Genomic DNA, 14891 nt, shown 5'->3' with positions numbered 1-14891 from the left:
TTATTTCCTGAAATGAAGAAATCCTCATATCAGTGAGGTCATATGATACATGTCTTTCTCTGACTGACTTATTTTGCTCAGCATAACACTCTCAAGTTTCATCCACGTCATTGCAAATGGCAAGATTTTATTGCTTTTGATGGCTGCATAATATTCCATTGTGTATATATACCACTTCATCCTTATCCATTCATCTGTCGATGGACATCTTGGCTCTTTCCACAGTTTGGCTATTGTGGACATTGCTGCTATAAACATCGGGGTGCATGTGCCCCTTTGGATCCCTACATTTGTAACTTTGGGGTAAATTCCCAGTAGTGCAATTGCCGGATTGTATGGTAGCTCTATTTTCAACTTTTTGAGGAACCTCCATACTGTTTTCCAGAGTGGCTGCACCAGCTTGCATTCCCACCAACAGTGTAGGAGGGATCCCCTTTCTTCGCATCCCCACCAACATCTGTCATTTCCTGACTTGTTAATTTTAGCCATTCTGACTGGTGTGAGGTGCTATCTCACTGAGGTTTTGATTTGGATTTCCCTGATGCTGAGCGATGTAGAGCACTTCTTCATGTGTCTGTTGGCCATTTGGATGCCTTCTGTGGAAAAATGTCTGTTCATGTCTTCTGCCCATTTCTTGACTGGATCATTTGTTCTTTGGGTGTTGAGTTTAAGAAGTTCTTTATAGATTTTGGATACTAGCCCTTTATCTGATATGTCATTTGCAAATATCTTTCCCATTCTGTCGGTTGTCTTTTGGTTTTGTGGACTGTTTCTTTTGCTGTTCAAAAGCTTTTTATCTTGAGGAGGTCCCAAAGTTCATTTTTGCCCTTGCTTCCCTTGCCTTTGGCGATGTTTCTAGGAAGAAATTGCTGTGGCTGAGGTCGAGGAGGTTTCTGCCTGTGTTCTGCTTTACAATGTTGATGGATTCCTGTTTCACATTTAGATCTTTCAACCATGTGGAGTCTATTTTTGTGTGTGGTGTAAGGAAATGCTCCAGTTTCATTCTTCTGCATGTGGCTGTCCAATTTTCCCAATGCCATTTGTTGAAGAGACTGTCTTTTTTCCATTGGATATTCTTTCCTGCTTTGTCAAAGATTGGATGACCATAGAGTTGAGGGTCCATTTCTGGGCTCTCGATTCTGTTCCATTGATCTATGTGTCTGTTTTTGTGCCAGTACAGTACTGTCTTGATGATCACAGCTTTGTAATAGAGCTTGAAGTCCAGAATTGTGATGCTGCCAGCTTTGCTTTTCTTTTTCAACATTCCTCTGGCTATTTGGGGTCTTTTCTGATTCCATACAAATTTTAGGATTATTTGTTCCATTTCTTTGAAAAAAGTGGATGGTATTTTGACGGGGATTGCATTGAATGTGTAGATTGCTCTAGGTAGCACTGACATCTTCACAATGTTTGTTCTTCCAATCCATGAGCATGGAAGATTTTCCATTTCTCTGTGTCTTCCTCAATTTCTTTCATGGGTATTTTATAGTTTTCTGAGTACAGATCATTTGGTGAGATTTATTCCTAGGTATCTTATGGTTTTGGGTGCAATTGTAAATGGGATTGACTCCTTAATTTCTCTCTCTTCGGTCTTGTTGTTGGTGTATAGGAATGCCACTGAATTCTGTGCACTAATTTTCTATCCTGCTCCTTTACTGAATTCCTGTTTGAGTTCTAGCAGTTTTGGGGTGGAGTCTTTTGGGTTTTCCACATAAAGTATCATATCATCAGCAAAGAGTGAGAGTTTGACTTCTTCTTTGCTGATTTGGATGCCTTTGATTTCTTTTTGTTGTCTGATTGCTGTGGCTAGGACTTCTAATACTATGTTGAATAGCAGTGGTGATAGTGGACATCCCTGTCGTGGTCCTGACCTTAGAGGGAAAGCTCTCAGATTTTCCCCATTGAGAATGATATTCGCTGTGGGTTTCTCATAGATGGCTTTTATGATATCGAGGTATGTACCCTCTATCCCTATACTATGAAGAGTTTTGATCAAGAAAGATGTTGTACTTTGTCAAATGCTTTTTCTGCATCTATTGAGAGCATCATATGGTTCTTGTTCTTTCTTTTATTAATGTATTGTATCACATTGATTGATTTGCAGATGTTGAACCAACCTTGCAGCCCTGGGATAAATCCCACTTGGTCATGGTGAATAATCCTTTTAATGTACTGTTGGATCCCATTGGTTAGTATTTTGGTAAGAATTTTTGCATCTATGTTCATCAAGGATATTTGTCTGTAATTCTCCTTTTTGATGGGGTCTTTGTTTTGGGGATCAAGGTAATGGTGGGTTCATAAAACGAGTTTGGAAGTTTTCCTTCCATTTCTATTTTTTGGAACAGTTTCAGAAGAATAGGTATTAATTCTTCTTTAAATGTTTGGTATAATTTACCTGGACGCCATCTGGCCCTGGGCTCTTGTTTTTGGGAGATTTTTGATGACTGCTTCAATTTCCTTAGTGGTTATAGGTCTGTTCAGGTTTTCTGTTTCTTCCTGGTTCAATTTTGGTAGCTGATACATCTCTAGGAATGCATCCATTTCTTCCAGATTGTCTAATTTGCTGGCATAGAGTTGCTCATAATATGTTCTTATAATTGTTTGTATTTCTTTGGTGTTGGTTGTGATCTCTCCTCTTTCATTCATGATTTTGTTGGTTTGGGTCATTTCTCTTTTCTTTTTGATAAGTCTGGCCAGGGGTCTATCAATCTTCTTAATTCTTTCAAAGAACCAGCTCCTAGTTTCGTTGATCTGTTCTACTGTTCTTTTGGTTTCTATTTCATTGATTTCTGCTCTGATCTTTATTATTTCTCTTCTCCTGCTGGGTTTAGGCTTTATTTGCTCTTCTTTCTCCAGCTCCTTTCGGTGTAGGGTTAGGTTGTGTATTTGAAACCTTTCTTGTTTCTTGAGAAAGGCTTGTATTGCTATATACTTTCCTCTTAGGACTGCCTTTGCTGTATCCCAAAGATTTTGAACAGTAACAGTTGTGTTTTCATTTTCATTGGTTTCCATGATTTTTTTAATTCTTCTTTAATTTCCTGGTTGACCCATTCATTCTTTAGTAGGATGCTCTTTAGCCTCCAAGTATTTGAGTTCTTTCCGACTTTCCTCTTGTGATTGAGTTCTAGTTTCAAAGCATTGTGGTCTGAAAATATGCAGGGAATGATCCCAATCTTTTGGTACCAGTTGAGACCTGATTTGTGACCTAGGATGTGATCAATTCTGGAGAATGTTCCATGGGCACTAGAGAAGAATGTGTATTCCGTTGCTTTGGGATGGAATGTTCTGAATATGTCTGTGAAGTCCATTTGGTCCAGTGTGTCATTTAAGGTCTTTATTTCCTTGTTGATCTTTTGCTTAGATGATCTGTCCATTTCAGTAAGGGAGGGTGTTAAAGTCCCCCACTATTACTGTATTGTTGTCGATGTGTTTCTTTGTTTTTGTTATTAACTGCCTTATATAATTGGCTGCTCTCATGTTAGGGGCATAGATATTCACAATTGTTAGATCTTCTTGTTGGATAGACCCTTTAAGTAGGATATAGTGTCCTTCCTCATCTCTTATTACAGTCTTTGGTTTAAAATCTAATTTGTCTGATATAAGGATTGCCACCCCAGCTTTCTTTTGGTGTCCATTAGCATGGTAAATGGTTTTCCACCCCTTCATTTTCAATCTGGGGGTGTCTTTCGGTCTAAAATGAGTCTCTTGCAGACAGCATATCAATGGGTCTTGTTTTTTAATTGAATCTGATAGCCTGTGTCGTTTGATTGGGGCATTTAGCCCATTTACATTCAGGGTAACTATTGAAAGATAGGAATTTAGTGCCCTTGTATTGCCTGTGAGGTGACTGTTACTGTATTTTGTCTGTCTTCCTTTCCGGTCTATTTGCTCTTAGGCTTTCTCTTTGCTTAGAGGACGGCTTTCCATATTTCTTATAGGGCGGGGTTTGTGTTTGCAAATTCCTTTAGTTTTTGTTTGTCCTGGAAGCTTTTTATCTCTCCTTCTATTTTCAATGACAGCCTAGCTGGATATAGTATTCTTGGCTGCATATTTTTCTCGTTTAGTGCTCTGAAGATATCATGCCAGTCCTTTCTGGCCTGCCAGGTCTCTGTGGATAGGTCTGTTGCCAATCTAATGTTTCTACCATTGTAGGTTACAGATCTCTTCTCCCAAGCTGCTCTCAGGATTTTCTCTTTGTCTCTTGGAGACTCGGAAGTTTTACTATTAGATGTCGGGGTGTTGACCTATTTTTATTGATTTTGAGAGGGGTTCTCTGTGCCTCCTGGATTTTGATGCCTGTTTCCTTCCCCAAATTGGGGAAGTTCTCTGCTATAATTTGCTCCAATGTACCTTCTGCCCCTCTCTCTTTCTTCTTCTTCTGGGATCCCAATTATTCTAATGTTGTTTCATTGTACGGTATCGCTTATTTCTTGAATTTTGCCCTCGTGATCCAGTAGTTGTTGATCTCCTTTTCTCAGCTCCTTTATTTTCCATCATTTGGTCTTCTATGTCACTAATTCTCTCTTCTGCCTCATTTATCCTAGCAGGTAGAGCCTCCATTTTTTATTGCACCTCATTAATAGCCTTTTTGATTTCGACTTGGTTAGATTTTAGTTCATTTATTTCTCCAGAACGGGTTTCTCTAATAACTTCCTTTTTTTTTCAAGCTCAGCTAGTATCTTTAAAATCATCATTCTGAACTCTAGTTCCAACACCATACTAATGTCCATATTGATTAGGTCCCTGGCAGTCAGTACTGCCTCCTGTTTTTTTTGTTCAGGTGATTTTTTCCATCTTGTCATTTTGTCCAGAGGAGAATAGATGAATGAGAGAACAAACTGCTAACAGGGTACAACGTTCCTAGAAAATATACACTAAAGAAATCAGAAAAGACCTCAAACCAGGGGGAAAGAAAGGAAAAAGAAAGAGAAAAGAAAAAAGAAAGAAAGAAAAAGATTAAAACAAAACAAAAGAAAAAAAACAGAATATGATCAAATATGATCAGGCTGGTGCATAGATCAGTGCCACACACTAGATTGCGGACGTATTTTGGTCTTTTAGAAGAAAGTGCCTCCCAAAATTTTAAAGAAAGAAAAACTTATATATGTACAAAAATAAGGGTTAATATGATGAAGGGATGGAATATGACTGTAAAGATGAAAAGTATAAAAGATTTTATAATAGGAATTGATAAGAAGGTGGTTGAAAAAAGAAAGAAGAAGATTTAAAAGAAAGAAGGAAAAAAAAGGGAGAGAATGTGATCAGGCAGGAGACTAGAACAAAGCCATACACTAGAGATTTAGGGTATATTTTGATCTCTTAGAAGAAACTGTATTTCAAAATTTTAAAGAGAGAACAACATATATATATATATACCAAAAATAAGGGTAACTACTATGAAGGGATAGAATATGGCTCTAAAAATGAAAAATAAAAAATACTTTTTAAAAAAAGTGATTGATAACATGTTGGTTGAAAAAGGGAAAAAGAAAAAAAGAATGAGAAAGAAAATTAAAAAAATTAACTTTGAAAGACTAAAGAATCATGGTAAAAAAGCCATGAATTCTATGTGCAGTATGCCCCTAGCGCTGGAGTTCTGCCGTTCTCATTGATTGGTAAACTTGGTCTTGGCTGGCTGTTTGTGCTGATCTTCTGGGGGAGGGGCCTGTTGCCGTGGTTCCTAGATGCCTTTGCTGGAGGCGGAATTGCCCTGCCCTTGTCAGTGCAGGCTAAGCAATCTGCTCGGGTTTGCTCTCAGGAGCTTTTGTTCCCTGCAAGCTTTCCGTACAGCTTTGGAGGATGAGAGTGAAAATGGTGGCCTCCCAATCTCCACCCTGGAGGAGCCGAGAATTCAGGCCTCACTCCTCAGTGCGCCCCCAGAGGAAAACAGTCAGTCACTCCCGTCTCCCCAGTCTCTGGCCGCACTCCGTGCTCACCCGGCCTATGACCGAGAGTTTCTATCTCTGGTGCACGACCCCATGTGGAGTCTCCAAAGTCAGCAGATCCCAGCGGTGCGCTCCCGCGCTGCTCCTCCCAGGGGAGGAAGGGGAGTCTCCCTGGATCTGCCACTTGTTGGTTCCCTGCTGGAGGAACAGTGGCCCGACTGTCACGGACCACAGTTTATGGCAACCCCGAGCTGAGAACCCACACCTTGGCTCCGTCTCTGCAGCCGGCTTCCCCGCTCCGATACCCGGGAGCTCTGCCGCCCTCAGGCACCCCTGGTCTTTCTGTGACCCTGAGGGTCCTGAGGTCACACTGTCCCGCAAGGGTTCCACCCACCACTTAGCCACTGGAGCGACGTCCCTCAGCGGAGCCGACTTCTGAAAGTTCCGATTTTGTGCTCCGCGGCTCTATCACTTCCCAGAAGCAGCAGACAGAGGCCCCCTCCCCTGCAGCCTATCCTCCCGAATATCGCCTCGGATTCACTTCTCTGCACATCCTACCTTCCAGAAAGTGGTCGCTTTTCTGTTCAGAGAGTTGTTGCTATTCTTTTCTTCCATCTCCTGTTGAGTTCGTAGGTGTTCAGAATGGTTTGATCCCTATCCAGCTGAATTCCTGGAACCAGACGAAATCCAGGTCTCCTACTCCTCCACCATCTTGCTCCACCCCCCAAGAGTCCAATCGATTTAGTCTCTTCTTAAAACAAACTTCAACTTTGACCATTTTTATTGCATTCTTCATGTGATCACATGCTGCAGATGGAGTCAAGTTGTGTGAGGAAAATGCAAGACTGAACTTGTATCCAGGTCATTTAAAAATAACAGACTCTCCATGTCATGGGTCTTAGCAAGATGCTTTGAGAGTCAGTCAAGTCAGCACAGGCCTGCCCTTGAACAGGGAGAGATCATTGTACCCAAAGTTGTGGTGAAATCCATGGGTGGAATGTATCCCCAGCCAAAAGCTGGCCATTCATGCACATAGGTTTTGGTCTCTTTATAAGACCTTTAACTTTTTTTAATCCCTCGATTGTCCCCATTTTGGTCCTGCTGACCCCACTATTAATAATGATAGCAGAGAGAGCAAACCTGAGGAGCTAGAGTCATATTTGTATACACATAGTGTGAATTAAAGAGCCCATCTGAGCAAAACAAGGATTATTTTCTAGATGAAGTGCTCTTTATGATGATTATGAATTAGATGAAATATTATCTAAAACCAGTGCCACGCTTTTTACCTCTACTTTCTATAATTCTCTAACATGTTAAACTTCTCCTTTAGTCCCCAAAATGAACTGACATCTGGTTAATAAGTTAATAGGCTGTATCTTATGAGTTCCTTAAACCCTCGGATATATTTTGTACATTAACAAAGCTTTAGTTCCTTAATGTTTACTATTTCCATTGCAACATGCTTTCCTTACAAATTATAGCTCTTCTGTCTGCTTGGTATAAAATGCTCTAATTGTAGATTATGCACTAATGATAATATGATTTTGAGTTTACATAAACTCAGTAGAAAATTGGTTAAATACTTCTTGTATAAGAAACAACACCATCATAATTTAGTTCCCTTATTCAATATTCTTTTGAAACCAAATATGAAATAGTTTTATCTGCTTTTTTCCTACTAAAGACTTAGTAAGTAGGTGGAGAAAATACTACTTCTCCTTTCAATATAGACCAAACTGACACCTAGGAGAAAGTTTGGCAGTTTGAAAATGAATAAGAAGTTTAAAAAGCAGCCTGCTTTTTGATAGTGGAGGAGATTGTGCATATGTGGAGGCATGGGGTAAATGGGAAAATCTCAGTACCTTCCAATCAACTTTTCTGTGAACCTTAGATTGCTCTAAAAAAAGTCTAACAAAACATTATTTTGAAAAACATGACCATGCTAAACAAAATGTCCATCATTGTGAATTAGAAATAGATTAGAAACACGCAGCATGGAGAGGAGGCTAGCATGATCAGCCCACTGGGTTCCACGTAAGTACTGGAGAGTGATGGCTAGGAGCTCAGTTCTATGGGAAATAAGACCAACAGTGCCCCACAGTTGGCAGGGAACCAAACCAGACTTGCCTCCTGCCCCAGAGCAGAGGCCAAGAAAAGTCACAACCAGCAACTGTTCCCTAGCAGAGCATGGAGTGGGAAACAACAGAGTTCATGGTGCAACTGTGAACTTGGCCAAACCCCAACTAGCTCAGGGCCTATGTCTACTAGATCCCGGGAAACAGAGCCCCAACCCCCAGGAGAGGACCTGGTTCTGAACTGGAAGCTATGGGACCACTAAGAGGCAGGCAAACTCAGAGCCATCTAGGAGGGTGAGTGAATACAGAGAGAAAGAGAGAAATGGAGGCAGGAGAAGTTCCACTTAAGGGGAGCTCACCACCGCCACCACTAATAATAATAACTTCAAGGAACACAAAGAAAATATTCCAAAAAAATAAATAAACCCACTAACAAAGAAAAAAGTCATTCTCAAGAAAATTGATATAATAGAGTAACATGAGCAAGACCAAACTAATACATTGAAAATAGTCAAAAAATCATAGAAGTAATTGTGTAAGACTGTTGAATCACAGACCTGTACCTCTGAAACAAATGATACATTATATGGGTTTTTTTAAAGATTTTATTTATTTATTTGAGAGAAAGAGAGAATGAGAGATAGAGAGCACGAGAGGGAAGAGGGTCAGAGGAAGAAGCAGACTCCCTGCTGAGCAGGGAGCCCGGTGTGGGACTCGATCCTGGGACTCCAGGATCATGACCTGAGCCAAAGGCAGTCGCTTAACCAACTGAGCCACCCAGGCGCCCAATACATTATATGTTTAAAAAAGGGGGGGGGGCGCCTGGGCAGCTCAAATGGTTAAGTGTCTTCCTTCAGCTCAGGTCATGATCTCAGGGTCCTGGGATCGAGCCCCACATCGGGGTCCTGGCTCAGCGTGTAGCCTGCTTCTCCTTCTCCCTCTGCTCATGTTCTCTGCTCTCTCTCTGTATCTCTGTGTCTCAAATGAATAAATAAAATCTTAAAAAAAAATACATTTAGGGCGCCTGGGTGGCTCAGTTGTTAAGCGTCCACCTTCGGCTCAGGTCATGATCCCAGGGTCCTGGGATGGAGTCCCACATCAGGCTCCCTGCTCAGCTGGAAGCCTGCTTCTCCCTCTCCCACTCCCCCTGCTTGTGTTCCCTCTCTTGCTGTGTCTCTCTCTGTCAAATAAATAAAAAAATCTTAAAAAAAATACATTAAAAAAAAGAAGAAGATAGTAGGAAGGGAAAAATGAAGGCAGGGAAATTGGAGGGGGAGACAAACCATGAGAGACTATGGACTCAGAAACAAACTGAGGATTCTAGAGGGGAGGGGGGTGGGGGGATAGATTTGCCTGGTGATGGGTATGAAAGAGGCCATGTATTGAATGGAACACTGGGTGTTATATGCAAACAATGAATCATGGGACACTACTTCAAAAAGTAATGATGTAATGTATGGCGATTGACATAACATAATAAAATAAAAAGTTCACACTATCTGGGAAAAAAAAAGAAGTAATAACATTACCCCCACTACCACCGCCATTACAACCACCATCGAAAACTTAAGAAAACAAAACAAATGGAAAAATATGAAACAGAAATCTGTCTCCCATACTGGGATTGGATTTTTTTAAGTGGATTTTACTTTAAAACAAGTGGTTGTTTGAAAAGGACCAGTTAGAAATGCTGGAATAGGGGCGCCTGGGTGGCTCCATTGGTTAAGTGTCTGACTCTTGATTTTGGCTCAGGTAATTACCTCAGGGTCATGAGATTGAGCCCCACAATGGGCTCCATGCTCAGGGGGAGTCTGCTTGGGATTCTCTCTCTCCCTCTGCCCCTCCTCCCAATTGTGTTTTCTCTCTCTCTCTCTCATGTAAATAAATAAATAAATCTTTTAAAAAATTCTGGAATAAAAATATATATATTTATTGACCACTACATCAAAAACTAATGATGATTCAGAGGTACAGATCTGTGATTCAATATATGTTAAGAAAAAAAGAAGATAGGAGAAGGGGAAGAATGAAGGGGGGAAATCGGAGGGGGAGACCAACCATGAGAGACAATGGACTCTGAAAAACAAACTGAGGGTTCTAGAGGGAAGGGTGGTGGGGGAATGGGTTAGCCTGGTGATGGGTATTAAAGAGGACACGTTCTGCGCAGAGCAATGGGTATTATGCACAAACAATGAATCATGGAACACTACATCAAAAGCTAATGATGTAATGTATGGTGATTAACATAACAATAAAAAATTTTAAAAAAACTAATGATGTACTATATGCTGGTTAATTGAACATAATAATAAAAAATATAAAGAAATATATGTCTAAAAAAGAAATATAAAAAAAAAAAAAGAAGAAAAGAAAGCCTCCATGGACAGGAAAAGCATAGACTAATGACAACAAGGAATAACAAAAGGAAGTTATATGAAACACAGATTTTGTTCAGATCAAATTATCCATATGTTGCCTAAAATTCCCCTGAGTACCAGGAAGTAAAAAGTAAAGGACCAAAAAAAAAAAAAATGTTTTTCACAAATAGATGAAAACAGTTAGTTACCTGTTTAACAAGCAGCTTCCATATGGGCTGGATTTCTACCTCAATGACATTGGGCCCGCACACTAATCTTCTGTAGGAGAATGATCACTTATTAGTACCACATCTAAAACCTCATTGGTGAGTATAAGCCAAACTAAGCAAAAGTCACTGCTCTACCCTCTAGGCACTTTGTGCCTTTAATCGAAAATTAACGTGCAAGTCATAAAACATTAACATATTTTTAAAATAAAAGTGCATGATGGGCAAAGTTGTTTTTCTAGTTGAAAAATATCTTAGGTACAATGTAACTCAAGAATCAAAATGAAGTTAGTAAGGCATTTTGAGTTATTTTTTAAATAATTCAATTATATTTTAAGAACAGCTAAAAACACAGATGTGAGGATGTTCCTAGAATTCTCAGACATTCTAGATTGCTCTTAATGGTAGAGATCAAGTCCATCTTACCTTGGTCTCTTCAGCACCTAGGACAGGCCTTTAGTATATGAAAATAAATACATGAAAGAATGAGCCAATGAACTGGAAGAGAATATATGTTCTTCACACTAACCCTTTATAAATTCACACTATGTATGTTCTAATAAGAAGCTCTTGTGTTTGTGCAGCATTTTACAATTTACAGAGTTCTCACACAAGATTTTCTCATTTGATTGTCACAGTGGTCCAAAGGAAAGGGACAATATCCCCATTTTGCCAAAGGGGAAAAACTATTCATTTGGGTGTTTTGCCGAAAGTATGTATATCTAGTATTAATTGTGACAATACAACCTTTAAGCAGAGGTGACTGCCAGGAACTGCACTAAGCCTTTTACATGTATTATCTCCTCTAATCACCATACCCTTATGAGATTTCATATTATCCTCTTTATTATAAAGAACACTAAAGTTCAGATAAAGTCAGCAATTATCCCAGAGTCTCAGAGCTGGAAAGAAGCAGATCCAGGCTTCACACCCTGGTCTCCATGCCTCCACTTCACGCTCGGTGAGCATCAGTGATGCAATTTGCATGATGGGTTCTTGATCTAAGGCGTGACATAGCTGAGCCCAAGTTTGTCTGACTTCCAAGCCATGCCTTTCCAAGTACAATTATTGCTTGCACGGGTCCAAGAGGACTCCAACTAGGGTCTTCTGACTCCATGTGTGAAAACACTGAGGTGCAGAGATGCTGGAAGACAGAAAGGTCAAACAGCATGTGCTATTGGGTTAGGAATGTCATGTGTCCCCAAACTTCACATTGGGAAGAGACCATAACTCAAGCCACTTTGGTGCTCAGGATCCTTTCTGGAATCTGTGGAAATAACCTGTTTTTGTCGAAGTGTCAGAACTTCTCAAAATCCCGAACTTGGTCTTCTCTCTCTTTTTCTCTCTCTCTGCTTGGAATGCCCTTCCCACATTCTTCAATTTATAAAGGCCCACTCAGCCTTTGAGAGTCAAATCTGATGATAGAGCCTAATGGTGGAGAAATTTGAGATCTAACAGACCTGGATTTGAATCCAGCTAAGCCTTTGCTGCTCCCTAGATCTGGAACAGGATTTCCCCACGTCTTTGCATAGCCACTCATTTCATTCAGGTCTCTGTTCAAATAGCACTTCCTTATTGGAGTTTTCCTTAACAATTCTATTGAAAACAGCCACCCTGGGGCGCCTGGGTGGCTCAGTCGTTAAGCGTCTGCCTTCGGCTCAGGTCATGATTCCAGGTCCTGGGATCAAGCCCCGCATCGGGCTCCCTGCTTGGTGGGAAGCCTGCTTCTCCCTCTCCCACTCCCACTGCTTGTATTCCCTCTCTCGCTGTGTCTCTCTCTGTCAAATAAATAAATAAAATCTTAAAAAAAAAACAGCCACCCTGATACTCAAATCAGATTCTCTTTATCTCCTTACCATATCTCATTTTTCTCTACAGTGTGTTGATAATCTGAAATTGCACCTTATTTTTAACATGTTAGTAACCATGCAACAAGAGACAGTATCATTCCCTATAATACAGGCTTCTAGAGGACACTGAAATATCTTGAATGCCTAAAACAGGGCCTAACACATATAATGCACTCAAGATTTATTTGTTGAATGAATGAGGGGTGAGCCTCAGTTCCCTTACGTATAAAATGGGTTTGATAATACATTCCTGATAAAATTGCTATCAGTAGCATATAATATAAACAAGTAAAGCATTTAGCACAAGTGCCAAGGGCATGACAAGTTCTCAATAAATGCCAGTTATCTTTCAAGTCTTCCTTAGTCCCACAGGCACAATTAACTGTATTTTTCTTTCCTCCAATATGCCTCCTTTCTTAGTGATAGCAGGCACCTCTTTGAATTGTAGCATATAGTCATATATCTTTCTCCTCAAATTTCCCAGATCCTCCGTAGTGGCAGGGATGGAGCTTTTTCAACTGTTTTTCTAGCATCGAGAGGCACATTGTATGACAGAGAATGTCCTCTAACTATTGGAATTAATTAATGAGGATATTTGTGAGCCATGTCTAGAATTCTCTCTCCCCTAACAAGGCTGAAAACCCAGTTTACAGAACCACAGAAGCACACAGCTGTGGAAAGTCAGTTTAGAAAGAAACAAGGCAAGTGCCCGATGTTCTTCATCTTTTTCTGTTTGGTGAGATGGTTTCTGGTGTTACTATCAAAAGGTGGGGAGCTCAGCTCCCGTGAGGACTGAGACCCAATGGATTAATAGGAGCCTATAGATTATCCTCTTTAGGGTTTGTCTGAGCCACATTCGGATCACAGCCTGGCATGCCCCTTGCTGCTTGGGATTTTCCATTACCTCTTGCCAAAAGGTATTGTGTATTTAGAGATTATGTACTCATCTCAATCTGAGCACAAGCCAAGCAGGATTTTCAGGGACATTGACCAATGGCTGAGCAACCAGAAGGAATGGAAGGCTTGAAGCTGGGTCACGTGAGGAAAGTTCCAAGGAACAGAGGAGATTACACATCCTGACTTTGGAAATCTGACAAGATGGCAAGGAAAAGGGGCCCTAGAATTATTCCAGGTGGCCTTATAGAACGAAATAGGCTGAATAAAATTATGTAGACTTGCCTAACATTCAGAACTATCCATTAAGGGGATAATTTCTTTGGGAGCAGAAGGTACCTCTCCAAAAGAGATTGAAATATTTCTTAACAGGAAAGCTGTGGAGGGCATTTCTGGGTTGGCTCTGAATTACACTTGAAGGATCACTGAGCTTTCTTGCAACCATTCCACAATAGTAAATCTGTTGGGATGTATTTATTTCTGAATAACCAAACATGAATGAATAGGAATACTTTCTTCTGGGACGGTCTATATCCCTTTTCAATTTGATTATTTGTTCATTCATTTATTTATCAATTTATGCACCAAATAATTATGGAGAATATGTTGTGTGCTAGGCACTTTAAGCTCCAGATGGTGAAGCCTAGATTGGGGGTCCTCAAGGAGGTAGGAGGACCATGTCAGAATCACTGGTGAGCTTTTTCAAACCACACATGACCACTCTGATTCCATTCTGGTAAGTCACCAATGGAGTCCTTGGAAGGGAGGGAGACCTGAAGTTTTCTAAATAGTTAATGTTAATCCAGGGGGTTCTGGCATGACCTACTTCTGTGAACTTTGGAATTTTTAAGGAGCCGGCTTATAAAATTAGAAAAAGTTCCCAGGTATCCAGTTTATGAGTGAATGAAGATAGGAGCAGGGGATCTCCTAGAACATTTTTCTTCCTGAAGCCCCCTGAAAATTTCTCTTCAGGATAATGTTAATCTCTCCTGATGTCCTGATTTGTATTTCTGCTACTAAAAAATGACAGTTAAATAAATGTGTGCATTTTCCGTCTTTGCTTGGCTGCTAGGAAGCCTAAAAAGAATGTTTTATTTAGACTTTGTGGCTTTTCATTATCAGAGAGTTTTGTGATCCTCCTTCCTTTATTTCTCATGTTGCATCCTTGCTTTTCATGAAGGCAAGCTCATATCCATTTAGGAAATTAATCCGCTATCATGCAACCAACCAATCAATCAATCGCATTTAATTTTTTTTTAAAAAATCCCTAGTCTTACACTAAAAAATTAGGGGTGGAAATAGTTCACATTCTACTTACTCCTTTTACTGTCCAACTAAAAAAGCCCATAAATAAAATCTGCGTATATATTTATAAGGAGATTATCTCCTCTATTCTTCATATTTGGGAAACTATACTCTTTGTCTTGCTTATTAGATTGTCAAGTTCTTTATTGCGTGGACCAGATTTAAATTTAATTATGTATGATGTTTATTAAGGTTTGGCACTTGATAAATAAGGACAAACATGAGATAGCTACACTGATGGGCAATCTTTCCTGTGGAAATAGTGTCCTAGACAAAGGCAAAGTGTATCTGCGAT

The 14891-nt window shown here is 40.1% G+C and overlaps 1 protein-coding gene across 1 annotated transcript in view; it reads right to left on the bottom strand.

Annotated features, from left to right (window-relative positions):
* The window catches only part of ATP13A5 (ATPase 13A5), a 123411-nt gene that overhangs the window by 91264 nt on the left and 17256 nt on the right, over positions 1-14891 (bottom strand). The window contains exon 6 of the mRNA XM_073903541.1: positions 10530-10599. Coding sequence (XP_073759642.1) covers positions 10530-10599 — 70 coding nt within the window. The remainder of the gene's footprint in view (positions 1-10529; positions 10600-14891) is intronic.

This window comes from Callorhinus ursinus, unplaced genomic scaffold (assembly GCF_003265705.2).
Source record: "Callorhinus ursinus isolate GAN/ISIS: 27379988/994484 unplaced genomic scaffold, GSC_fseal_2.0 scaffold1, whole genome shotgun sequence".
NCBI classification, from domain to species: domain Eukaryota; kingdom Metazoa; phylum Chordata; class Mammalia; order Carnivora; family Otariidae; genus Callorhinus; species Callorhinus ursinus.
This window is presented reverse-complemented; position numbering and strand designations above follow the sequence as displayed.